At 47.3% G+C, this 25,167-nt stretch overlaps 1 protein-coding gene and 1 long non-coding RNA gene across 6 annotated transcripts; one reads left to right on the top strand and one right to left on the bottom strand.

Annotated features, from left to right (window-relative positions):
* The first annotated feature begins 837 nt into the window (after positions 1-837).
* On the top strand, positions 838-20,443 carry LOC114581834 (BAR/IMD domain-containing adapter protein 2-like). 4 transcript variants are annotated; one of them, XM_028702479.2, is made up of 14 exons: positions 838-964; positions 6,051-6,126; positions 6,259-6,345; positions 9,160-9,221; positions 9,489-9,560; positions 11,069-11,206; positions 14,535-14,687; positions 15,222-15,416; positions 15,676-15,904; positions 16,555-16,756; positions 18,245-18,316; positions 18,703-18,868; positions 19,151-19,191; positions 19,885-20,443. In XM_028702479.2, exons 1-14 carry the CDS (start codon positions 917-919, stop codon positions 19,955-19,957), a joined length of 1,614 nt encoding a protein of 537 aa, XP_028558312.2. In that variant the 5' UTR covers positions 838-916; the 3' UTR covers positions 19,958-20,443. The 4 variants fall into 4 exon arrangements, with proteins under 4 accessions (XP_028558312.2, XP_028558311.2, XP_028558313.2 ...); XM_028702478.2 differs by having other exon boundaries at positions 18,700-18,868; XM_028702480.2 differs by lacking the exon at positions 6,259-6,345 and having other exon boundaries at positions 18,700-18,868.
* On the bottom strand, positions 4,399-12,918 carry LOC144325078 (uncharacterized). 2 transcript variants are annotated; one of them, XR_013390370.1, is made up of 2 exons: positions 12,438-12,918; positions 4,399-5,657 (listed from the first exon to the last, which is right to left on the bottom strand). It is a non-coding gene; the product is annotated as an uncharacterized LOC144325078 (long non-coding RNA). The 2 variants fall into 2 exon arrangements; XR_013390371.1 differs by lacking the exon at positions 12,438-12,918 and adding an exon at positions 9,925-10,567.
* Positions 20,444-25,167: the final 4,724 nt, after the last annotated feature.

The raw sequence follows: 25,167 nt of genomic DNA, 5'->3' as shown, positions 1-25,167 counted from the left end.
TTTAATAGAAGCTCTTTCGAAAACTTCAGCAGCCTTGAGTCCTGTGTGAGAGAAAATAAGGAATAATCAAAACAAGGAAGATGATCCCTGCTGCAATTCTACATACACAATGAAGTTTTTTCCTGCTTTTGGGACACTTTTTTCCTCCTCTTTAAATTTATGCAGATAAAATACCAACTTCTTCATTTGATCTTCCTAATAAATATCGTTTAGCCTCGTCATCCTGAACACAGCTAAAATTAACTTTTCAGACTTCGGACATCGTGTGTGGGTTTCAAACACTGAATTTTGCTTTTGTAGCCTTGAGAAAAGCTTACAAAACCTTAAAAATTTAAGACGACGATCACCGTGACTAACTTGCTAACTTTCATATTTTTTCACACCTGGGCGTTTATTTCCTGATAACCTTAAAATCCAACAGCATTCCCTAAATGGGAAACACTGAAAATGACTCCAGACGGGCAGGGGGGAAAATTCCCTACTAGCGATTTCAACGTAAACCTCCCTCCACCCAAAACAAACGGCGCCTTTCAGATGCTGGGGATCCAATTCTCCAACATTTGGCAACAGTATGTATATACCTCCAGCACCCTGTGTACTATTAAAAAATAAGATAAAAATGGCCGTGTATATGAGGCTGACACGCTTTTACCCATCTCACTAACACGCTCTATCTATCTATCTATCTATCTATCTATCTATCTATCTGTGTGGTCCTCCTGCTAAGGATCCCGTTTGATTTCTGGCGCTGCTCTCCCAGCCTTTTCCTTCCCAGCTGATCCGGCTCCCAATCCCCTCCTGCTTCCCCCCATTTTAAGACCCACCCCTCAGGCCCCCACGGGGGGGGGGGGACACAACCCCACCCCCTTTCTAACACGCCCCGTCCAGGCCCCACGGCGCTCACTGCCCCGGCATCATGTCCCGCTCGGAGGAGGTAAACCGGCTCACGGAGAACGTCTATAGGGTGAGTGAGCGGGACACTTTCTATCCTTCTCCTCATCCCTTCCTCATTCCCTCTTTCTCTCTCCATTCTTTCCCTTGACCCTCTCTTCCCAGATCCAGCCCCCGTCCATTTCTCAGCCAGCCCTCTCCCCTGTTTATTCCTCCTGTTCTTCCTTTCTCCCCCCCCCTCCTCCTCTCCCTTTGGCTCCCCTTCATCTCTCTCCCCTCCACTGCTTCTCTCCCCCCCCCCACTCTGCCCCCCTCCGTCCCTGATTTGTGTTTCCGTCCTTCTTTTCCTCCGCCCCACTCCTGCCATCCACACCCCATCGCACACTAGCCCTTTCCAGCACCGCCACACACAAAAAAATCCCCTTCCAACCCCCCCTTTCCCCCCCTTTCTTTTTTCCTTTCTGGCTGTTCTTAACCAGCCTTTTGTTCACCTCCCAAAATCTTTTTGGAAAAACAAAGCCTCGGAAAAGGAAGGGACAGGGGAAAGGGAGGAGAGGCCAGTGGGGCAGAGTTGTTCCAACAAGCTGCCACCCCCCAACCCCACATTTCCACAAACACACACACTTTGTGCACCCCACCCCCGCTGTCCCCCGCGCCCCCCACCCCACCTTTTGAATGCAGAGAAATGCCTTGGATTCGAAGGTAGCGCAACATTAATAATAACGTCCAGGTCTGGGAAGTTCCCCCTTCCCTCTAGTAAATGGGGGGGGGGGGGAGCCAGACAAACCCAAATTAAGATGGAGAAGTTGTGTGAACTTTTTTAAAAAAAAGTTTTGCTCAGATAACGGACCTGTTCTGTTATTTGCAGGAGAGATATGGCTACAGACAACTTTATTATTATTATTATTATTATTATTATCATCATCATCATCATCATCATCATCATTTGGTCCCACTGTTTTATTAGAAACTCAGCTGTGCATTTGGACATGTGGATGGAAAAAACTTTGGGGGGAAGTTCGTCAATGGTAATAGAAATAGTACCGCTAATAAAGTGTTCTTGTTTTGCTCGCTTCCTTGGAAAGAGACACTTTGCTAAGGATGTGGGGCCAGATTCTGACCTGGGCTCCCTGCTTTCAATGAAATCTGTGGTTATCCGCTTTTCTGGTTAAGTTCAGATGGAGCTGGAAGCTTTTGCTCTTTCTGTGTGTTTTCTTCTCCCATATGGAAATGAAGCAAATCCCATGCCAAATCCCAGCCTCAATGTACTTGGCCAGGAGGAGGGAACACTTAACCCTTTCCGCTCCCCCGAGATGTGTTGCCTAAACATCTTGACTCCAACTGGATGGGATATTCTCTTCTTATCCGGGGAGGAAGCACGCACATAGGCCGGGGTTCCTGTGCTTTCTTTGCTGTCTTCGCTCAGCAGAGACACATCTGACAGCTGTTAAAGCAGATGCCGAAAAGGGGCCATTGTCTCCTTGGGGCTGGGAAGGTGGGGGCAGGAGTGGCGCTGGTGTTGTCTGGAATCTGGGTCTTCAGAGCAGTTTTCCTTGGGTGTGTGGAGAACATTGTACTAACCAGTGCTGTTATTCCCTCTATCTCTGGGCTGTGAGTGTCGTTGGTTATGTAGCCAAAATGGTACCACCCATGAGCAAGAGGTATCAGCAGGCTTAGGAGAATCCCAAGGTTTGTAGGAGCATAAAATAATATTTAGGGTAGAGACCTGAAAACGAGGAGCTCCTTCCCAAAGAAACCAAATGAGGACTGAGCATGCTCAGTCAAGGCAGAATTCACGGTTGTGGAATGGAAAACCCAAGTGGTAAGGGAGAATGAGATGGACTGCATATTCCTAACATTTTGTTGCAGTGCCCACTTATTCTAATTTTTTATTACATTTTTAGTTCACATTTCCTCAGAGGTGCTCAGGATGATGTAAGACTCTTTCCTTCATTTGATCGTCACAACAACTTGTTGAGATGAGGTTAGACTGAAAGATAGAGACTTGGCCCATGGGAATTCATGGCTGAGTAGGAGTTTGAGCCTGGATCTGCTCAGTTGATTAACCATTGCTTCAATAAGTTGTTGAAGGCTTTTTTGCTTCTGCTAGGCTAAAAGATTATATCATTAGCTTATCATGCTAATGAGGAGGACATATGAATATTGCAAATTTAGAACAGAAAATGGAAGAAAATGCAGAATGTGATTGTGGTGTTCACCTGCATATTATTACAGGAACGCAAAATACCCTTTTTTCACATCATGCGTGAAAATGCCTTTTTGTGATGAAGCAACAGCAAAAGAATCAGGTGAGAATAAGGTGGCAGAAGAGACTATTCAGCATCTGACTACAGGAAAGGGATTTTTAATCCGTAGGTAGAAAAATAGCATGAAAAGAAGTGGGCTGGCTAACATCCTCCTCACTGTGCTAGATTTTTACTTGCAGGGAACTTTCATTCAGGTGAGACACGTGCAGTTTTAAATGATTAAAAGGTAAAGGACCCCTGACAGTTAAGTCCAGTCACGAACGACTCTGGGGTTGCGGCGCTCATCTCGCTTTACTGACCCAGGGAGCCGACGTTTGTCTGCAGACAGTTTTTCCGGGTCATGTGGCCAGCATGACTGGTGAACCAGAGCGGCGCACGGAAACACCGTTTACCTTCCTGCTGGAGCGGTACCTATTTATCTGCTTGTACTTTGACGTGCTTTCGAACTGCTAGGTTGGCAGGATCTGGGACCGAGCAATGGGCGGTCACCCCGTCGCGGGGATTCGAACCGCCGACCTTCTGATCGGCAAGCCCAAGGCTCAGTGGTTAGACCACAGCGCCACCCGCATCCCCTTTAAATGATTATAATGCCTAATTCTACCAGAGGTCTAGTGTCAAGGATCAGTGGGACTGAGCACCTTCTCAAGGTCCACAGGCAAGCTTGGGTCCAACCACTAACCCTAAATGCAGACCAGACCTGATTTCCTATTTCCAGAAGGGGGAAAGTACTTGGTAGCATCAGGGCAGCTCTCTCAGGTTTGGCGTCCTCAATCTCAGCCCCACATGACCCGGAAGCTGTACGCCGGCTCCCTCGGCCAGTAAAGCGAGATGAGCGCGCAACCCCAGAGTTGGTCACGACTGGACCTAGTGGTCAGGGGTCCCCCTAGGGAGAGGTGTAGATGCTCTGTGACCAAAGCTGACCCTTTTTCACTACTTATTTCTGCTGAATGTTTAGGCTAGGCCAACTCCATTCCACAAGACATCCCTTCTCCTCTCCCTCTGTCCATCATCTGCTCCCTTCATCCCGTTCCTGTCTGTCTTTCCATCCTCCCACACATTCCTGTCTGTCCAGATAATCCTCCCTCCCTCTCTCTGTTCCCACCCCCCTTGGGCACTCTTGATCGGAGTCAAAACAAGATAAATAGCTTCCCGACCAGTAGCTACCAAGCAGCACACATGAGTCAGGGAGAACTGTAAATTTTCCTAATGCATTCCTGTTAAAAAAAACCAAAAACCTACATTAAAACCAATTCCTTCATTAAAATGAAATGAATAAAATGTCACAGTCCTTATCAACAATTATGTCTCGATTCCCAAATATATGAATTGACTTTTGCATGTCAATATAACATACAAAATATAGGTCATAAGAAAATCTGTAGAGTTTTGATTGTTTTATTTTTCATGCAGAAATTATGTTAATTTTAATTTTATAGATGTGGACAACATTTTAGTAAAGTTTCGGGCTTTTGCTCACTCTTGATCAAGCCATTGTAGTGGTTAGTTTGCTAGACTGCAGTTGGGTTGTCATGGGTCACTCAGTGCTTCTGAACCCACCTCATAGGGTTGCTTTGAGAAATATAGGGATATATATGCTCAGTTGAACCCCTTAGAGGAAAACATGGATAACTAAGCTATTTGACCTAGCTACTTTCTTTATCCATTCCTAGACTTCTCATCTATCTGTGGCCTGGTTCACATGTCATACTAAGTCAAGCCATGGTTTAGCATGAGTACTCCATGGCGACATTGCTCCTCTCTCGTTACTCAGTGTTATGCTGAGTTAAGTTGTGGTTTATCTTAGTCTGTCCTCCACATCAGGGGTTATGGTTAAGCTCTCCTGGACAAACAACAAGCCATAAAGGACAAAACCTTAGTTACAGCTTGTGATTGGTCTGGGGGAGATTGAAATCACAAGCCCGGTTCCAGACAATACGCTAAGCTTAATGATGGCTTAGGTCAGTGCAGCTTCAGAATGCCTGGGGAGGAACAAAACAACCCCAATCTACTTTCCCAGAGCCTGCAGGTTCACACTAAACCATGGTTTGTTTTGTTTTAGCATGACATGTAAACCAGGTCTGTGTATTATTTCCCAGGTACCCTCTGTCATATTCAACTCCCTGCAGGCCACCGCGTATAATTCTCCCCTTCCTTGTGCCAGTTTATATATCTTCTCCCAAAGTATGTCATTTTGTTTTATATTTTTTTTCATTTGTAAGATTTTTAGACCACTTTTCTTCTTCTTTGGCAATCACTTGTAGCTGAGTAAGATTGGCTTCCATGAATATGGTCTTAACAGTGTGTTCGTATGTGGCTGTGGAGGCCAATTCTGGATCCACATGTCCTTCCACAGTGGGGACATAAGCTTCCAGGTGGGAGTTGATCACGGTGAGGATTTGCCAAACGTGCCTTCCTCTTAGCTCGTTTCTCCCTTTCATCCTGAGTTCATGCTTCTTCAAAGTCCAAAGTTTCATTAAGTTATACAAAGTAGTTTTCCAACTGTAAGAAAAATATAGGTTAACATCAAATACAATTTAAAATCAGACCATACAGAATTCAGACTCTTCTTCACCAACTTACCCATCAGTTTCTCTATCAAGTACATTTATTACAAATTTAATAAATAATAATAATAATATTAGTGTGTGTCTCTTCTAAGCACTCGTGATTCATCTTGTTTTGCAAGGAAGTCCTCTCTCCTGATAATACGGAGAGAATTGTGATGCTAAGGAGACGAACCAATCACTCATGTCCTTCTAATTCCTGTGGATTTCAGCGAGGAAATGAAGCACACGCCTCAGCCTTTCTGTGGGAAGTTAGTGCCTAAACTTTGTCTGAATCATGCCAGAAGGATTTGCATTATTTGTTTGTTTTCTTCTCCCTTGTATCCAGGCGATTCTGGACCAATTCAACCCCAGTCTAAGGAATTTTGTTACTATGGGAAAGAACTATCAGAAAGCACTCTCAGGTAATGGAATGCCCCAGTCCAGTCCTTGACCTCAGGCCAGGTCAGAGTTGGTGTTCCTTAAAGGGGAAAGGTCTCTGCAGCTTTTGTGTTGAGAGTTTATGATTCAATGGTCCATCCCTCCACCCCTTGCAGGAGTTACAGTGGCCGCCAAGGGTTATTTTGATGCCTTAGTGAAACTCGGCGAGTTGGCCAGCGACAGCCAAGGATCCAAGGAGTTAGGTAGGTTTTTGATACGACCTGTGGCCCCCTCTCTAGGGAAGAGACTTGTTTCCTACTACTGAACTCTCTCTAGAGCACTTTTGCGCTTGCAAAAAGGTGTTAGCAAATCTGGAGTTGGCATAACCCCAGCAAACCTACAGCATCTAGTCTCTGTTTGGAACCACATAGTATTGGTCACTCATGTTGCTCGCAAGTGCTTTCTTGGGTGGAGCAGAACTGCAACACTGGTGTACCAGCAAACAAGTCACTGCCACTTACCAGGAGGGAGAAGGGAGGGGTGAAGCTTCAAGGAGGTCAGTGCAGTGGCACCAGAGTCACTCCTGCACCCCTTCCGCTTCTCGTAATTGGCTGTGGAACATCTTCTGGGAGGCTTGAGTTGCAGCTCTGCTCAACTGAACCGCTTCCAATGAGGATACCACTTGCACTTGTCTCATCATGTACATACCCCATATCTGGACTATTGGTGGTGAATAGGGCGGCATCCCATGTGTTCCTGGTGACTCCATGGAATTCTTCCCTTCAAGCATCGTGGAAACATCAAGGGATGACGTCTCAAGAAGACGTTGAGCCAGTTTGCACATTCAGCAAAACCACTTGGTAAAATTTCCTCTGGGCTGGTCCGTTTCAGGCTGAAGGCGAGGGTGTAGGGTGTGTTAGCATGCTCGAATCCTTCCTTAATTAAAAAAGAAACCTTGTATGTTTGAATGGCATGGCAGGGAGGAGAGTCTGGCCTCAGTTTCTCCCTGCCAACCTATTTTTCTGCATGAAGGGTTTTGTTTTGTTTCACTAGCAAGCATTCAATACCCGCCCATAAGAAGAGTCTTCTCGATTGGGCCAGTGGCCCATCTAGTCCAGCAACCTGTTCTCACAGTGGCCAAGCAGATTCCCCATTGGGAAGCCCACAAGCCAGACCTGAGTGCAACAGCAACACTCTCAGTCCATCAGCACACTGTCCTTGACAGTGGAGGCCGAACATAGCCATTGTGGCCAGTAGAGCCTTATCTCCCATCAATTTGTCTAATTCTCTTTCAAAGCCATCCAGGTTGGTGTTCAGCACTGCTTCTCATAGCCTAAAACTGCACATGCCTGAGGAGATTGTTACTGCTTGGCTCTGCTGACGGTGTAAACTACTCTTTAAGCTCGTCGGCTGTGGGGCCTTGTGGTTTTTAGCAGTAGCTGTTTTGTACTAGTCTCCGCTGTAGATAGGGCTGCCAAGCGGCTAAAGATTTTTTTAGTGGTTCTGTCAAACGATCCATCAATTTACATGTAAATAAAAGTGTGGCAGGCCCTTTCTTGAGATGTTGCAGGAAATATGAGATAAGGTACGATTTCACAAACAAAAGCTACTCCTCATTGTTAGAAGCAAAGGCAATCTTTAATATTTCCTCTTTTCAATTCCCTGTTGCAACACCAGAACCAAAATAGACTCCAGCATAAACAAGGGCGCCCTTAAGTCATGGCCCGATTGATTAAAATGGGCCCCTATCATTAATCAACTCCACCATGCAGCAGAGGGAGGTAGTAAGAAAACTGTGGTGTTAGGGTGGTCTGTACCACTTCACAGGAGAGGTAGGGATGCCGGTTTTGAACACTGCCCCACATCAACACAACTCCCTGCAAGTTATAAATTGCACATAATATGCTGTATGGTATAAGAGATTCTAGAGTCCTGCCCATTCCCTTTTGTCCTGGTTACTATTTATTGGGCAGTTTTCATGTAGCTGAGCATTCAAACATGCCATCCATACCTGCAGCCTGAAATGGTACAGCCCACATTCTGCTGCATGTATATCCCGGTTATAAATCTGTTGATGGTTCCTCCTGTCTTGCAGCCCTAACTGTAATGCCACCTTTAGATGGGTTTTTAAAAATGTAAAACCTCAAATATAGTTCAGACACATTTTTTTCTGTCTAAATGGTTTGGGCCAGGTTATGCTGTGGAATGGTCTTCTATGAGAGGCTGGCAGGTTTTCCCCCCTCTCACGTCTTCTGTATCTTGTGATTTTGTTGTATACCTTCTTGCTTCCCTGGCCAAACCACTTCCCTTTGTACCTCACCCTCCCTTTCACCAATCCCCTCACAGCTTGTCCCAACCTTCACCCCCATTTATAGGATGGGGTGCCTTGCCTTCATCCATTCAACCACATTTAACAGGGGGTCGGGTGGCTTCACAAAACAGCTTGCTGAACTCTTATGTGAAGCAGCTCTCCCCACTCGGTTAAGCGCCTGTCACCAGCACTGTTTCATGCTGGAGCTAACATGGCTGCCCCAACTACAGAGCATGACAACAGCCTTAGATTATTATGTATACAGAAGATAGTTGTGACTGACAATGCTGTAAGCTTTTTTTGAGGGCTCCTGCAGCCAATAGGCAGGATACATATTTGCTTTTCTTTTTTAAAACATCTTTTTGTCACTTTTAGCTACTTAGGCGACAGGGCTGTGAACTGCTCCTGTGCTAGATCGCACTTTCTTTCAGAGGGGATGCTCCCATCTAGATGTGTGCTGCGTCACATTGATCTAATCTCTGTGCCAGGTGTGTGAATTGCACAATGCACCCCAAAGCAGAAGCTGCAGAGCGGTGCTCAAGTTTGTGTGTATGTACCAAGCTGAAGACCTCCTTCCACAAATGCCTGCCATCAACATTTTGGTTCCAATTAAAAGCTGGTTGGAGTTCCTTGGTCAACTCCTAGGAAAGGAATTAACCCGAAAGGAGATTATCCAGGGACAGGCAGAGTCCAGGGGACAAAGGACCTTTTCATAGACCAGGGAATGTCTGGGGTATATTAAGCCTCCAATCACCTTGACCTACAGGTGACACGTTGTTCCAAATGGCTGAGGTCCACCGTCAGATCCAAGTGCAGCTGGAAGAAACGGTGAGTATCTGTATGTGACGGGCCCATTTAGCCTGGCATCAGGCCTGCCTGGATCAGACTGATGGGCCTATTTAAGACCTCTGCCCTCTTCCCCTCCTCTCCTTTGCTGCCTCTGATCAGGACCGCAGGCCCACCTATCCTGGTATCCTGTCATGTCCAAAAGCCATTCTCGGGACCTCCAATCTATGGGCGGGAGGGGGTGGTACTGGCCTTCGTCTTCCTGACTCTCACCCTCTCCTTTCCTGCTTCTCTGTCACCTGGTCCCAGCTGAAGCTTTTCCACTCGGAGCTGTTATCCCAGCTAGAACACAAACTGGAACTGGATATCAAGTATCTGATGGTGAGAGAAAGATTAATATCTGAACCCTCCTCTTCTGCCATTTCAAGTTTGTCTGTCTGTTGTCATGTGTATTTATCTGCCCATCAGTTATTGTGCAATATCCTATCCGAAGCTTAATCTTTGCTAGGGCTCAGTATCAGAATCTATCTATGCCCCGAATGTCTGAAATAATGATGAAGGAAAGTACCCCTGAGCACATGCAGAATGACTTTCCCTCACCACAGAGCCTTTCACAACAATCCTGGAATCTCCAGGTCAAATAGTGTCATAGTATGGCTTCCAGGAAGGCATGTGCCTTGCATTTGTTTTACTCATAAATGAAACACTGGTTCCATCTCTGTTTATATACATTTCCATTACTTACAGTTGGCCATTTAGGGAGGTATCTAATTCATCCACAGAAGAGAGTGCCATTGAGGCAGGAATTTATTCAGCTAAGCATGGGTTGTGATGTTTCTTTCATCTTGTCTTTATCTCACAATAATTCCCCAAGGAAGATGAGACTGAGGGATTGTCAGAGTCTATGAGAAAGCAAAGGAGAGGGTGGTCAGCACTTCTTCACAGGCTTTCACTTCTCTGGAGAGCTTCTTGCTAGCCAGCGAGAAGACCAAAACGAGGCCTTGCTATTCGTGTGGAAAAGCTTGAGGGATGGGCACTCTGGGACAGGGAACTTTTAGCCCTCCAGATGTGGTTGAACTACAACTCCCATCAGCCTCATCTAGCGTTGCCATCAGTCAGGGAACTTGTGGATGGCCACAAGTTCCCCCTCTTGCCCAAGGTGAAGACGTGTAGCTCAACTCTTAAGACTGGCTGTGAAGAAACAAGCGTCCACTGTCAGCATGGTTTCTGCCAGGTCCAAGATTCCTCTCAAGAGAGACCCAGTTTGGCCCAAGCCCAGCTGTTGTCCCTCAGGGAAACCAATAATCCATTCAGTATGTCGTATTGATTTGAGAAGGGTGTGGCCTGAGGTATTTTCCATTCTGTCAACATGCATCTGTCCAGGGGTGGGGAACCTCTGGCTCAGGTTGAATGCGGCCCTCTTGGGCTCTCTGTTTGGCCCCTGGGATTCTCCCTATGCCACAACCTCTCCTCAGAGCTCTGAACTCTGACCCTGCTCCATCCCCTCCTCCAGTAACTGAGACAATGCCTCTTGTTTGCCTGGGTAGAGAGGGGTGAGTGTGTGTAAAAGCCTTGTGTGTCTGAAACTGTAGCCTACTGTATATAGATAACAGATAAGACATCCAATGCTCTGCCCATTTTTGCCTCTGGTCCATCCCACCCTTAGCATGCGGCCCCCTGGTGCAGAAAGGTGGCCCTCAGACTGAAAAAAGATTCCCCACCCCTGATCTACTTGTTCATCCGAAAGGAATAAAAGCTCAACAGCCTGTCTGTTGAGCTGCTCTGTGTATTTATATGTGGAATGAGGCTCAGAGAACCAGGAAGGATCCAGTTCCTTCAAGGCTGACCTGGCTATGTACTGTCTGGTGCCCTCCCTCCCCACCTCCTAGGCCACCCTGAAGAAATACCAAGGTGAGCACCGTTCCAAAGCAGAGTCCATTGAAAAGTGTCAGACGGAGCTGAAAAAACTGCGCAAGAAGTGCCAGAATAGCAAAAACCCACAGAAATACGGGGATCGCGAGGTGCAGGTAAGATTGGCAGCGGAGGAGGGAGGGATTCCATAAAGGGAAGTGCTTAAGAGAACAATGGAAATGTTGCTTGCTCCCTCTGGGAACAGTGTCACATCCTGCCAGAAGCGGATATGTGGAATTCCAGGTCAGGCTATCTGGGCAGGAGACAGAACAGCCTCATGTCTCTCTCTCTCTCCTCAAGCTCAGTGAGCTTATTTACAAGATATAAGATAACAAGTGAAGCTACCTTATGCTGAGGTAGACAAATGACCTCTCTAGCCCATCTACCATCTACCTTAGCTGGAAGCAGCTGTTCAAGCAGTGGTCTTTTCCCCCGTCCTGCAGTCTAGGATGCCTGGGATTGAACCCACAACCTTGCACATCACTCACTTAAAAAAATAAAATCAATCTTGTAAATTGATCTTGTGACATATCATATTAAAGCCCATGAAGTTCTGAAGAGAATGGTGTTTTTTAGCTTTGACTTGCCTCAATTCTGGGCTGAGCTTTTAAGGTGTTTGCATAGTCCTGCAAGGCCAAAATGGTCAATTCTCACAAACGGGATGAGATAAAAAAAATAAAATTTTAGCCTTCAGCTACATTTCATATAATAACAACAACAGCAGCAGCAGCAACAACAGATAGGTCACAGAAAAAAATGGTATACAACAGAACAACCTTGCTGGTATGTGTTGTGTTTCAAAATTTTGAAAATGTATAATATTGGGAAGTTCTGTTTGTGTAAATGAAAAAATACAGATCTGAATGCAAAAAGGTGTAGGAATATTGTTGTTTGGAAGTTCAGCTTTCTAAAGTTTTTCAGTGGAGCAGGTTGCACTCAAGACCTGGCTACTCCATACAGATGCCATCTGGGTGCTGGGATTGGGGTCACTAAGAAGTTTATGTCTTTAAAAGGGTTTAACATTCTTTGGCTGTTTAGTGCCTGGAGAGGTAATCTCTACAGAGGGGGTACCTGGGTTGTTGACAGTAATACAAAGAGAAATGTACACAGTCTCTCCACCAGACCCGTGTATATACTGTACTTCATTGTGTGCATACCCGTAAGCGCACATACAGGCAAGTGCATACCTGTGCAAATCATACATGCCATGTGCTTTACGCATGCACACCCTGTACCCAGAGCCTTACACAAACACCCTGCTTGTTCAGAATGCATGTGCAAGTGCAGTGTGCTGCTTTTGCACACCCGCCTTCACATGCACAGTCGGTACACACTTACACAACAAACCTGAAAGGTCGGGCAAAGCTTCTCTGCTAGGGGATGAAGTCCTGTGCATGGAGAACGCTGCAGAAAGGGTGCGCCCGCCTTGATTCAGATGTCACCCGTCTTCCTCGCTCTCTGACTCAATTTGGTCTGGTGCCCTGTCTCCCCTATCTACCATCCGCCACCTACCCCCATCCTGTGAATCCTAGCAGCAGCATTTGGCTCCGGAAAGGCCCCTTTTGTCAACCTTGTTGCCGCGGCAACCATTACTTCAGGATCAAGGCCTGCTCAGGCTAGAGGCCGCAAGGAGGGGGCTGGTAGGGAATGGGGTATGGAGATAACCCTTCAGCTCCTGGATCCTATAAGGCTGCCCCCTGCCCCTAGCTTCCCAGGATATAAAATCAGTAGAAGCCCTATGTTTCCTAAAATTAGATTAGTTGTTTCAGAGCACCTTTGCCATCCTTTTTTACTCACAATTGGGCTGAAATTGTAAGGAAGCACTGACTTCTCCCCACAATCGTCTCTCTATGCTTGCTTATGGATAGAGCTCAGATCCTAATTCACGCTGGTGGTTGTGTGAGTGTGGAATTAGGCAGAGGCAATTACTCCGCATTAATTAATCCAGAACAATGTGCCAAGGGATTCTAGAAACTGCCCTGAGGCAATGGAGATGTCCTTTGCTAGGAGAGTGAGCGGCGCAAACAAAACGGTGCCTAATGTTTTTCCCTAGTGCATGCGAACAGGAGTACATTTGAACGCTAATGTATCTGTTGATTGTAATAATATCTCTCTGTGAGCTGTGCAGCTTTCTAGACGCTGAACAGCAGTTCCAGCCATGAGCCAGGGAAAAACTGCATTGGGTAAATGTCTGATATAGAATATAAAATAACAGGGTGTTTTATCTTACCCCACAGGCAACATTTCAAAGAGTAGGGAAGAAATTACCTTCAACAGGGGAGAGGGGAGGGAACAGCCCAGAGGATCAAAAGGTCAAAAAGCCAACAAGAAAGAGGCAGGAGGAAGGCGGGGAAGAAACCACAAAATGATGCTTGAAGTGAAAAGAATTTTTATTATACGATGTGATACTCCCCAAACATGTTTTGACTTGTTGCATTCTTCAAGGGCACTAGGAGAGATGATAACAGCAATGCGTGAAAAGAGTACTGAGTAAAATACTTGGAAGTGTTTCCGGCTACAATCCTAAATGTGCTTGGGAGTGAGACCCATCGAACAGTCAGACTTACTTCCAGCTGAACATGCGCAAATTGTGCTGTTAAAGCTAAACTCGACATAGCACCATGCATCCAATGAACAACCACTGTTTTTAAAAAGTAAATAGCAGGCATGTGGGGGGTGATCTGTATTAGTACTGGCTGCTTAGAGGGAGAGGAAGCAAGAGAGATGGGTGTGGGGAGCCTCTTCTGCTGTGGTCTCAATTGGAATTGGGACTCCTTTGCTGCTATTTTATTACAGTATTTTTAAAAAAGAAATCATGAAATTGCTAATTGCATGAGTGGTGTCGTGCCTGATTTGGCCCTTACTGTTGCTGGTTAAGTTTCTCTGTTTTATTACTCAGTCTAACCAAAGAGTTTAGAGACTAGAAGACATAGACAGAATGTATTCAGAATTTTCCTCTACACCAGTTCTTTTTCACTTTTTCTTTTTTTAGAGAGAGAATGGAAGTTAAATATACCTGGTTTGGTAGGATTTTGAGGCAAAGTGTGTTTTTTTATGCAAGGTTATTATCGTCAGTTTAATAATCATTGTTGACATCTCTCGCACTCGCTCCTGAAGAAGGCGACATGTCAAAACATGTTTCCACAAAGTATAATAAGAAAACGATTTTGCTTCAAGTATGATGTTATACGTTTCACCTCCTTCCCCTCTCCACTTTTTGGCTTCCTAAAGAAATCACCTCAGTTTTAAACATCCATTTTATTGAATGATTTCCGTCAAAAGGGTGGTGGGATATACATTTATGAAAGTAAACGAAGTGTGCTACGTAATATAGGAGAGACTAAATGGTGTACAGCGCTGCTATGCAGGCCTGGCTGTGAAGCAGTTGGGCCTCAGATTACAACATGATGGTTCCTTCCCTTCTCGTGGTGGTTTTTGCCTTAGTATGTGGAGATCATGAGCACCAAACAGAGCGAACTGGATCGGTTCGTGGCTGAAGGCTACAAGGCGGCCCTGACGGAGGAGAGGCGCCGGTACTCGTTTCTGGTGGACCGCCAGTGTGCAGTCTCCAAACACTTCAGCAACTATCACACTAAGGTGAGCTGTGCCCTCTCCACCACAGAAGGAGGTATTAGAAGCCCCTGTTTCACTTTCCCTCTCCCCAATGTAGGCTTCAGGAGAGCGAATCAGGGAATCAGGAAGGGCCATTTGCATTCTGCGATTCCGCGACTGCACTGCAGAATTTGCCACTGGCGCGGAATTTATCATTCTGAGCCAGGGTGGTGTTGTGGTTAGAGAATATTAGAATAATAGAACTGCCAGTGCTTTGGACTGTGCCAGCCTCCCTGCCAACTTGTTTCTCTCCCTCCCAGTAAACAGCAGCCACACAGCTGTTGGAAGGTCAGGTAAGTATTGCCCCCCCAAAAAAACAACAACTATGCTGTCTGCTCCTGTACAGCCAAGTCTAGGTGAAATCTGGGAATTAGGGGTGGGGAAGAGAACTCAGCACAACTTCCTGCAGTCTGGAGCTAAAAGACAACTGCTAGTAGCTTAAGAGGGACAGGGTGGAAGCCGGTTGGCTAAAAGAAAGCAAAACCAAGCAACATGGACCTTCTTTTCATCCCTTTGCAGGTACGGGAGCTGCTGGCAGCCAAGTTGCCCATCTGGCAGACATCGTGCACTCAACCCACCCGCTTACCAGAGCGGGCCCTGGCCCTGGTCAAGCTCACGGCCAATAACCTCTCTGGTGGGACTCCCATACCAGCCAATGACGCCCTCCCTGGCTCCAAGGTCCTGGAAGAGCTCTCAGAGCTGGGGCCAAACCACGTGAGTCCATGGGGTGGACTGGTGAATCATCCTGGGGGCCCCAACCTCCCTCTTTACTGCCAGGATTCAAATGGCAGCTCCCAAACTACTAATGTGACACTTTAGCCAACTATGAAGAAGGACCACACTCGCCCAAAGGTTATAAGTTCTCTGTGCGGCAAGGAGGTGGGGCAATAGGATGCATCGGGGTTCACCTGTATAATGCCCTATCCGTTCTTTGCTTTCTCTCTTCCCTTCTCCCCCCACCAATCCCCCACAGCGTGCCTCAGTCCAGGAGGTGATGCCGTTACCAAATGGCGACTCACACCGTGGGCGGGGATCTCGGGACTTGGGGCACCCGCCGGTCACCGAACCCCTCACCATCACATCAGGTCTGCCACCCGCACAAACCACTCAGGCCCCTCCACAGACCAAGACCGCCGACAGCTATTCCTGCACCCTGCCAATGCCACGCAAAATGTCAATGGAGACCCGCCTGGCAACGCTGGGTAAGTGCCCCAGGTTGGTTTCTACCTGCAGCCCACCTTCCTCGTTTAGGCAGCACCGGTTCAAAACCGGGATGAATGGAATGGGACTTCCACTCTGTAATTTATGCCATCTGATCAGTCATCTTTCTGTTGAATTCTTGTCAGAACTCCAGATTGTGCAGTGTCAGGACAGAACAAATTCTGCCCATTCCCTTAAAACAACAACGACGATATTGGAGTTGCACGAGGCCACTTTTTCACCATTGCACCATTTGGGAACTGGCCAGGATGGAGCATGAGATGCAAAACTTAAAGAGAAGCCATAAAACCTTTTGAGCACTGATTGTAAGAACTGTTGGTGACTTGTAGAAGTCAGTTGGTAACTTGCCACACCTCCACCTGTGTGATCCATCAGCACAGGATGTGGAGCCCTAGCAGAGTCTTCAGAGATTTCCTGCTCCCATCACACAGCTTCTTCCAGAGTCTCCAGTTAAAGGGAAAACTCCTCTCTCATACAGTTCAAAGTAACAAAGTGTTTATTGTCTCCAGACGCTAAACTATATACTGTATACAGCTCTTCCAGTCTTAGAAGTATATATACATATGTACAGAGAGAGCCACTAACACTACCGCCTTTTCCCTATCCCAATTCTGTTCCCATCTCCCCACAGTGGAGAACAAAACCCTGCCCCGCATCAATCCTCTGTCGGTCTTGCCTCCACGGTCTGAACGGCGGAGGGTCCAGGCGATATTCTCACATGCGGCAGGAGAGAACAGCACCCTGCTCAACTTCCAAGAAGGAGACATCATTCTTTTATTAGTGACCGAGGCACGGGATGGCTGGCATTATGGGGAAAACGAGGCAACCAAAATGTAAGCAATATCCCCCCCCCTTCTACACAACTGGTAGGCTTTCCCTGTTGGATGGGTGGGAATTTACCCTTATCTGTGTGGGTCCAGGTCATGTGTGCAGTTTGCAGGGACCAGGTATGAGGATTCTCTTGCAACCTCTGCAGGGGGAGGGAGAGAGGGAGGCCTGTTCAGCTTGGATAAGACCTGTAGGGCAATAGTAGCCGAAGGTCCCAGGTTCAGTCTCTGACATTTTATGGAGCAGGTGATGCGAAAGACCTCCGTCTGAAACCTTGGGGAGCTACTTCCAGCCAGTAAGGGATACTGGACTAGAAAGATTTCCGTGGACTATACAGCCAGCAACCGCTCGACTCAGCTCCCTTGAGGTGAAGGGCTGTAGCTCAGTGGCAGAGCATCTGCTCTGCATGCAGAAGGTCCCAGGTTCAGCTTCACGTGGGGCTGGAAGAGACCTCTGCCTGGAACCATGAGCAGCAGCTGCCAGTCAGTGTAGACAGTACTGAGCTAGATGGACCAATGGCCTGACTCAGTGTTAAGCAGCTTCCTATGTTCCCTTGGGGAACGCGGGTGGCGCTGTGGTCTAAACCACAGAACCTAGGGGTTGCTGATCAGAAGGTCAGCAGTTCGAATCCCTGTGACGGGGTGAGCTCCCGTTGCTCGGTCCCTGCTCCTGCCCACCTAGCAGTTTGAAAACATGTCAAGTGCAAGTAGATAAATAGGTACCGCTCTGGAGGGAAGGTAAATGGCGTTTCCGTGTGCTGCTCCGGTTCGCCAGAAGCAGCTTAGTCATGCTGGCCACATGACCTCCGGAAGCTGTCTGCGGACAAACACCGGCTCCCTCGGCCTATAGAGCGAGATGAGCACCGCAACCCAGAGTCGTTCGCAACTGGACTTAATGGTCAGGGGTCCCTTTACCTTTACCTTTATGTTCCCTTGCATAAGGGTCTGGGAGTTCTACTCAGAGTAGACTCGTTAACATGACTAATTTAGGTTCATTAATTTTAGTGGGTCTACTCTTGCTTGGATGCAACCCCAGCTAGGAGGCACTGTCCTTCAAGAACATTGCATGGCCCATTTGGTCCAGCAACCTGTTCTCACAGCAGCCATCCAGGTGCCTTCGGGAATTTGGAAAGCAGGACCTCACAGCCCTCTCCTCACTTGCAGTTCCCAGCAAGAGGCATTCAGAGGGATACTGCCTCTGGTGGTGAGGCCATTGTGACTCCTCTGCAAAGAACACTGGCTATCAGCCTCTTGGCTTTGTGACTAAACCAAGCTCATTCCCCTTTCTTGAGAACCCTGATCATCTGGGCTGCTAGCTGCTGCTGTTTCTTAGCCCACTAGGTGATCTCCCCAAACCTTCTTGTGCTTAGCCCTGACCCTTCTTAAGCCCCACCTCAAATGCAGAAAGAATAGGAAGCGGTTTTTGGCCCTTTTCCCTTCTGGTCTTAAATGTCTGCTTCCCATGCTTCTCCCTCCCCATTTCCCCTTTTACAGGAAAGGCTGGTTTCCTTTCTCCTACACCCGGCCCTTCCCCCCAGCCGAAGGGTCTGACAAACCGTTCAGCAGGTAAGGTGGGAGAGGGGGGCCCAGTGCCTCAGAGGGAGATTTGGCTGGTGGTGGAGGGGCAGGTCACTTTGACCCTTTGAGACGGATTGCCTTAAGGGTCTCCAGCAGCTGACCTTTGCGGGAGCTGCTCATGTTTTAATACTTGCCAGTCAGCAAGGGATTATGTGGGAATAGGGTTCTGCAGTGGGTTTGGGCTCACCTGCCTCTCCCACTGCCAGATATATATAGGTAAAGAGATAGATGGCTCAAGCAGGGTGGGCTGGGTACCCAAGCTATAGGGTTTCCTCAAAAGCACAGCGAGGGGGAAATCCTGGATCAGATCTAGGAAGCAAAAGTCGTTTGGCATGAATTGGCACAAAACTTTATCCTTTCCCTTTCCTGAGCAGCTTCCCACTTAGCAAGATGAACAGTAGCAGCACAGGAAATTTGGACCGAGCCGGCTCTCCACCCATTGGCCCCGACGGTGGCGACGGGCCACGCTTCGGGCCTTCACCGCGTGCCACTGCATCCCGCCAGCGCCCTTACAGCATGCTGAACCCAGACCTGTCGCAGGTGAGTTTGCGGGGTGGCTGTGTGTGGAGAAGGAGCTGGAGAGCGCTAGAGGGGCCCTAGCCACGTCTGTCCTCTTAACGTGTATGTGCTGCCACCCAGTGGTCAAAGGCCACTAAGCAACATTTCTTAGCAGAAACAATTCAAAATTCAAGTTGCAAATTCTGTAGTGCAAAGGTCCTGGCTTCGTCTGCTGCTCTGGGGTTTGGATCTCTAAGTCAATGGGCCTTTTGCCTAAACTGAAAGGATTCTCTGAATGCAATTCTTTCTCGTTTTGCTTCCCAGCTAGCAAATGAATTTGGCAATCCAAGCGGCTCCCCGTCAAGGTAAGAAACCCTCCTGTGGCTTCCACAGCCGTCTTTCTTCCTATGAGACATCCAGTGCCCCAATTCTGATATAATTTTGCATATAGTGCCTTAAGAGTCCCAGAGGGCACAGGGCACCATGACCAAAAGCTTCTGGGGTGCCTTGTGGTTCAGGCCTAGTTGACGCATTCAGGAGAGTGAAGTGGTAGAATGGGTTGCCCTTCTTCCGGTTAAAGGTGGGAAAACTGCAGCTTTCCAATGCTCCTGTACATTTAAAAATAAATAAATCATGCAAACAGGAAACTAGCACTGTGGGCAAAAGGCCAGGCTAGAGCCTTTGTCCCTGAAATGTGAGTCTTATATTTGCAAAGTGAGCTTCTTTGTTTTAAAATGGAAGAGCATTAAAAAGTGTTGTTTCCCCATCCATTGTCTGTTCTCTGTATTCTGCACTGTCACCTCATTTGCTGCCATATTGAGCTAACCCCTAGGAGATGCTTAATCTCAGGGCTGTGGGTTTGAGCCCCAGGCTGAGTGAAAGGTTTCTGCATTGAGGTGACCCTCGTGATCACTTCCAGTTCTACAGTTCTGTGGTTCTATGGTTCTGAGAGTCACAACTCCCTACCCAGAGCTTCAGAAAGCATCCTTCATGATCTGGTGCTTCCTTCCTGCCACGGTGACACTTCTCCTTCTCTGACTTCCCCTTCCCCACTGCAGGACCAACCCATTTGCTCACATCAAGCTGAAGCGTACGGTGACCAACGACCGCTCCGCTCCGCTCATCCAGTGAGAGGTGTGGCGATTGGTGGAGCCAGATCGCGGCCCCCACTTCCTCTTTTGACCCCACCGTGTGGCCTTTCCTACCTAACAAAGCATTCCTGGCTTGGAGTCGGCGCCACAGGCCAGGCCGGGCCTGCCTCCTCATCACCCTCTCTAGTTGCCAATGAGAGTACTGGGCACGGACTGTTGTATGTTGCGCTCGGTGGCAGCGATTTCCAGCAGGGGACACAAGCCAACAGCAGAAGGACAGAGAACAGGGCAGAAGAAGGCACTAGGATGCAAGCACAGGTGTAATGGTTGGAGGAACAGAGGCAGAAGAAAGATCGAGGATGTGGGACTGGAGGTCAGATGGAAGGAGAAGAAAACTAGGGTGGGATAGAGGAGGACTCGGAGCCACTTCTCACATTGCAAAATTTATTTAAGGAAGGCAGGTCACTAGACCTGGGCACGTGGATGCAATTAATGTTCCTTAGAACTCAGTGGCAAAGTTCCCTTTTTTTAAAAAAAAAAACTTGTATCCAAGTTTCAACCCCATACTTTGAAGTAAAGCCCCATCATTTCAGTGGTATGTATTCCTAAGTAAGGCGTTTGAGACCAGATTGAAAGTGAGGCATGGTTAAATCTCATTAGAAGCAGTGGGATTTAAGAATTCCTGACTTCCTTGAGCCTTAAATTGGCCTCACCTTCTCTGGAATTTGTGTGTACAGAGCATGGGTTCAACTGTCCAGGTGGCTCCCTTGATTGGCTGCAGTTGTGATAGCCTGGTCCTTCGAAATGTTAGCCCCTTAATGGCAATAAACATCATGTAAGGGATGTATCCCTTGTGGTTAAAAAGGCTGCCTATGGTGAGCTCATCCCACAGAGGGACCACTAGCAGGAAGTTCCCCGGGTCTACCCCTGCAGTATAGAATTTAGAGATTTCAGGACTGAGAAGGGGAGAATAGTTTGGGAGAGAGAAGAAATGGGTGATCATTACAAACGGAATTTGGGAAAGGCTGAATTCAAGGCTGATTCTCGCTTTCAACATACAACATACACAAGTTACGCAACATGTGGTTATACATCACTAGACAGCTGAATGTGTGAACTGACTCCATTGAAAAGCATTGAATTGGAAGGGATATGAAAGTTGTTTCTGCAATATATTAGGTATGTGTTGGCCTACTAATACATATGAATTCCTGCCTTCTTCGAGCAGTAAACGTACCCCCTTGTAGCAGCCCTTGGCTACTTGAGGGTGAATATATGAGCAGTCTCCAGTGAGACTGTGTGGTGTAGTGGTTAAGAGCGGTAGTCACGTAAACTGGGGAACCGGGTTTGCGTCTCCGCTCCTCCACATGCAGCTGCTGGGTGACCTTGGGCCAGTCACACTTCTTTGAAGTCTCTCAGCCCCACTCACCTCACAGAGTGTTTGTTGTGGGGGAGGAAGGGAAAGGAGATTGTTAGCCGCTTTGAGACTCCTGAAGGGGAGTGAAAGGCGGGATATCAAATCCAAACTCTTCTTCCATTGGCAAGTCAATAACTACAGACCCTATGAAAACTCTGTTGGCATTTGATCTACAGTGGCTGTTTGAAACTTGCCGTTACTGAGTGATGGTATGCATGTGACAACTAGCCCATCATTATAATCTGTGCAGGGCAACGTGGTGTGTTAAAGAGGAACTGGTTTTCCTGGGTTTTCTGGAAGTGCAGTGGTTGCTGAGCTATTCTCCGTGGGCGGCTGGGTAGTCCACAGACCTCGCCGAAGTGGTTCACACGGCTAGTGAGCTTTGACTGCTCTTCAACCAGAAGTTGCAATACTTTCACAGAACAACAACGCCTGCCATCTCCCCAATACCCCTTCATGAAACACGGGCCACCAATTTTCCTCACGTGTTCACTGTGTAATTTATATTGATTTGTGTAGCAGATTTAACCATAACATCACCACACTAGGATATATGGCCATCTGCGAGAATAGATTTTGTCGTCCCCCCAACATTTTGGGGGAACCAGTAATGTAATAAGATGTAGATAGAAAACTCAGGAGTCAGGACTCCTTAGTTTTTTGGGAGAGGTAGCCAGTTAGAGAAAGGCAGCTGGGAAATGTTAAAATAATTGAGGATGTTTCTTAACTTCAGTTGCTGGGAGAAGAAAACAATCTGCAGCAATATACATGTCTTGGGGAACCAAAATGCAGGCATTTTGGTCAAGGCCCAAGCTGGCTAATTCAGCTGCAAACATTTTGTCTGAAGCAGTTATTTCTCTTTTGAGAAAAGGGCATGTTGTCCCATTTCCTAGGCGGTGCCGCCACACCAGCAAGCCACTCGTTTTAAGGACTGGCATGCTGCCCCCTGTGGGCACAGATGTGCCATTGCAGACTCCCTGTCCTGGCCACTTTGTCCTGGTCCTTGACCTTGCCTCCATCTCCCCCAGTTTCTGGAAATGTCCATGGCCCATCCCTCTTTCAGACCCGGGATAAGCAATCACGAAAGCAATATGTAAGGTAGTTACCTCTGTTGATGTTCACAACTCCGTAGCAAAACAATGGCCTTTGCCACAGGGGCCAGGAAGGGTTGAAAGAACCACGGCCCTTTGGACATGTGGCCAGAGCTTGTCAAAGCAGGAGATAAAATGTTTCAGCTGTGTAAATGGGTCCCGTGTGGGGTGGCAAGGACCCCTCCTCAGCCATTCTGTTGCATCCCCTTGTTTTGTTTACTTTGCAATATTGGTTGTCCTCGGATGTTGATTTACATTCGGGGTGGATGCAACTGGCAGCATTAAAACTTACAGTGGGTGCTTAAATTGGCTTCAGAGAAGTAGCTGCCCATCTGTGTGATACATTTTCAAAAACTGGCATATAAGACCAGTGTTTGGCTCGGATAGGGTTAGGGAAATGGCATATGCATTGGATAAGGCCAAATTGTATCCATGAGAACGTGGCTTCAGGTGCTGAACAGAAGGGTGTGAAGAAGGCTAACTGGTTTTGTGCCCTCTTTTTATGTTTCTGGCGTAACATAACTTGCTCATCTCCTCTGCTATGAGATGTGCGCTCGCCAGATCCTGGGGAAGTCCACATGTGCAAGGCAAGGGGGGGTGCTGCAGTTCCTCCTTGGGACATGGCACCAGAAGTGTGGAAAGTGAATGTGTGTCCCCTCTGCCCTCCATTTCCATGTAATGTCTGAAGCTGCTCTCCTTGACAGAGGTTCCCAGTAGGATAGCTGTCACCAGTTTGCCAGGACAACTACTTCTTGTACTATGGACAACCAAATACAGAATGCTTTTTGGGGGTGGTGGGGGGGGGAGAGGAATCAAATGTGGGGTTTTGGTGTGGCTATGCGATTGCAAATGTCCTTTATGAAATAACCAGCTGCAGAATTTTCTGTAGCAGATTGTTGATCGCAGAATGTGATACATTATCTAAAACCTATGCAGCTGGGAAGTGTGCCTTATTAACAGCAAATGCCTAATTTCACCCTACTCACAGCCATGGGCTTAGCCAGGATTTATGTTAGGGGTGGCAGGCTTTATGTTGGGGGGCAGAACCCCCTCCACTAGAGAGAAATGACCCCAATCCCCACGTTGGTTTTATGTATGTGTTTTTCTTGTTTTGCATGTTTCTGTAGAGTCAGTTCTGGGGGGATTTTGCCTTCTGGATATTTCTACTTGGAAAGCCTGTAGCGTGAATTCAAATTGCAGAATTTCATACCTGAGATCAATTTTTTTTCAAATTCTGAGCGTGGAAATGATGTGGAAGTTTTTATTTGGGGACATTCTGCTTTGAAGGAATGACAGAGATGGCAGCGTTTGATTTGCAGGAGCACTCATTGTAACACACTCAAACAAAATCAGAGTTCTGGTGTTTGCTTTTAGAGGGGAAAGCAAATTGAATTCCATTCCAGCTTATGTGTGTTCTGTGGCCCCCAAGTGGAAAGAATCCATCCTGTCCCACTGCTTTGTTCGGTTGACATATTTCCAAGGGCAAAAATGGGTCAGTGCTGGTGACTAAGTTACAAGGTGGTGGCTTACCTTGATGTGCGTGTAACAGCTGAGTAAACTGAATTTTTTTTTGTCCTAAGTGGTGGGAAAATAGGGAGTCTTCTTGCTGCATCTGCATCAGATCAGAAATCTAGGGAAGCATTGGATAGTAAAATTCTCCTCCCTTCTCGGTAGGATAATACAAGGCCATTAGTTCAGCAAGTTACCCATCAATAAATAGCTTTCTCTTTTTATTTAATGAGCCTGTGTTGGTGTGCGCACACACGCACTCTAAATATGTACACGTGTACATTGCTGGGTGCTTGGTCTGGCCCTGAACAAAGTGTGGAAAGGATATGATGTGTTCCATTTGGGGCTATCGGGCTTGTATGTGTGTGTGTATAAGAAGCATCATTGCATAGGGACACATGAGGTGTGCAGCTATCCGTGGCCGTGTGGGGGAGTCTCTCATTAGCTATGTATATATCTCCGTGTCGATACTTCCTAATTCTAATATTAATAAAGTTTAATATAAACCTACTCCTGCTCTGGTTTTCTCATTCTCTGGACACCAAATCTCACAGTGGGCCGGTCAAGGTATGCATGGGTAGCAGGGGGAAATTGTGAAAAGCAGAATTCATTAATGGGAATTTTAGATTGTTCTGTTTCTAGAAGGCATGTGCTAAATGCAATGCATAAATGAAGAAAAGAATTTTGCATTTGCTCACTTAGGAAGTTGTGTTTTTATCTGTTCTGTCTGGCAGTAGCTCTCCAGGGTCTCAGGCAAGGAAAGTCCTTCCACATTCCCTACCGTCCGATCCTTTTACCTGGAGATGAACCCGATACCGTCTACAATCAAAGCATGGTCACAGCCTCCAAGCCACCCCACAACGTGCAAAGTGGAAGCATGCCTTTCCTCCGCTGTGTGCATACCACAGGGAAAAGGCAGCAAGAGAGCATTGCGATAGGTCCCAGCTCCCTGTAGCCTAGGACTAATGTGACTTTTGAAATGGCCAGCCGACATGGCCTTCCCTTGCCAAAAGTCAGAGAGGAAGTGTAGCCCAGATTCGGCCTTTCTCTGGCTCACAGCACATGTTGCACAAGCACTAAGGATGTGCAGTACAAATTCCGGCACAACCATGTTGCTCCAGTGCTTGTTGCGCAACAAAAAGCAGCAGCGCTACAGCAGTCTCTTACGCAACTAGCGATGAGCACCATGCTCACTCCGTGTGCCCTCTCTTGCGCAAGCCATTCCGCTGGTGC

The sequence above is a fragment of the Podarcis muralis genome, chromosome 13 (genome assembly GCF_964188315.1).
Source record: "Podarcis muralis chromosome 13, rPodMur119.hap1.1, whole genome shotgun sequence".
Taxonomy (NCBI): Eukaryota; Metazoa; Chordata; class Lepidosauria; order Squamata; family Lacertidae; genus Podarcis; species Podarcis muralis.
This window is presented reverse-complemented; position numbering and strand designations above follow the sequence as displayed.

Coding starts and splice junctions, on each gene's coding strand:
- LOC114581834 (XM_028702478.2), top strand. CDS start 917: ATGTCCCGCTCGGAGGAGGTAAACCGGCTCACGGAGAACGTCTATAGG. Junction 14,688..15,221: donor TCAGCAACTATCACACTAAG/GTGAGCTGTGCC, acceptor ATCCCTTTGCAG/GTACGGGAGCTGCTGGCAGC. Junction 19,192..19,884: donor CCAAGCGGCTCCCCGTCAAG/GTAAGAAACCCT, acceptor TCCCCACTGCAG/GACCAACCCATTTGCTCACA.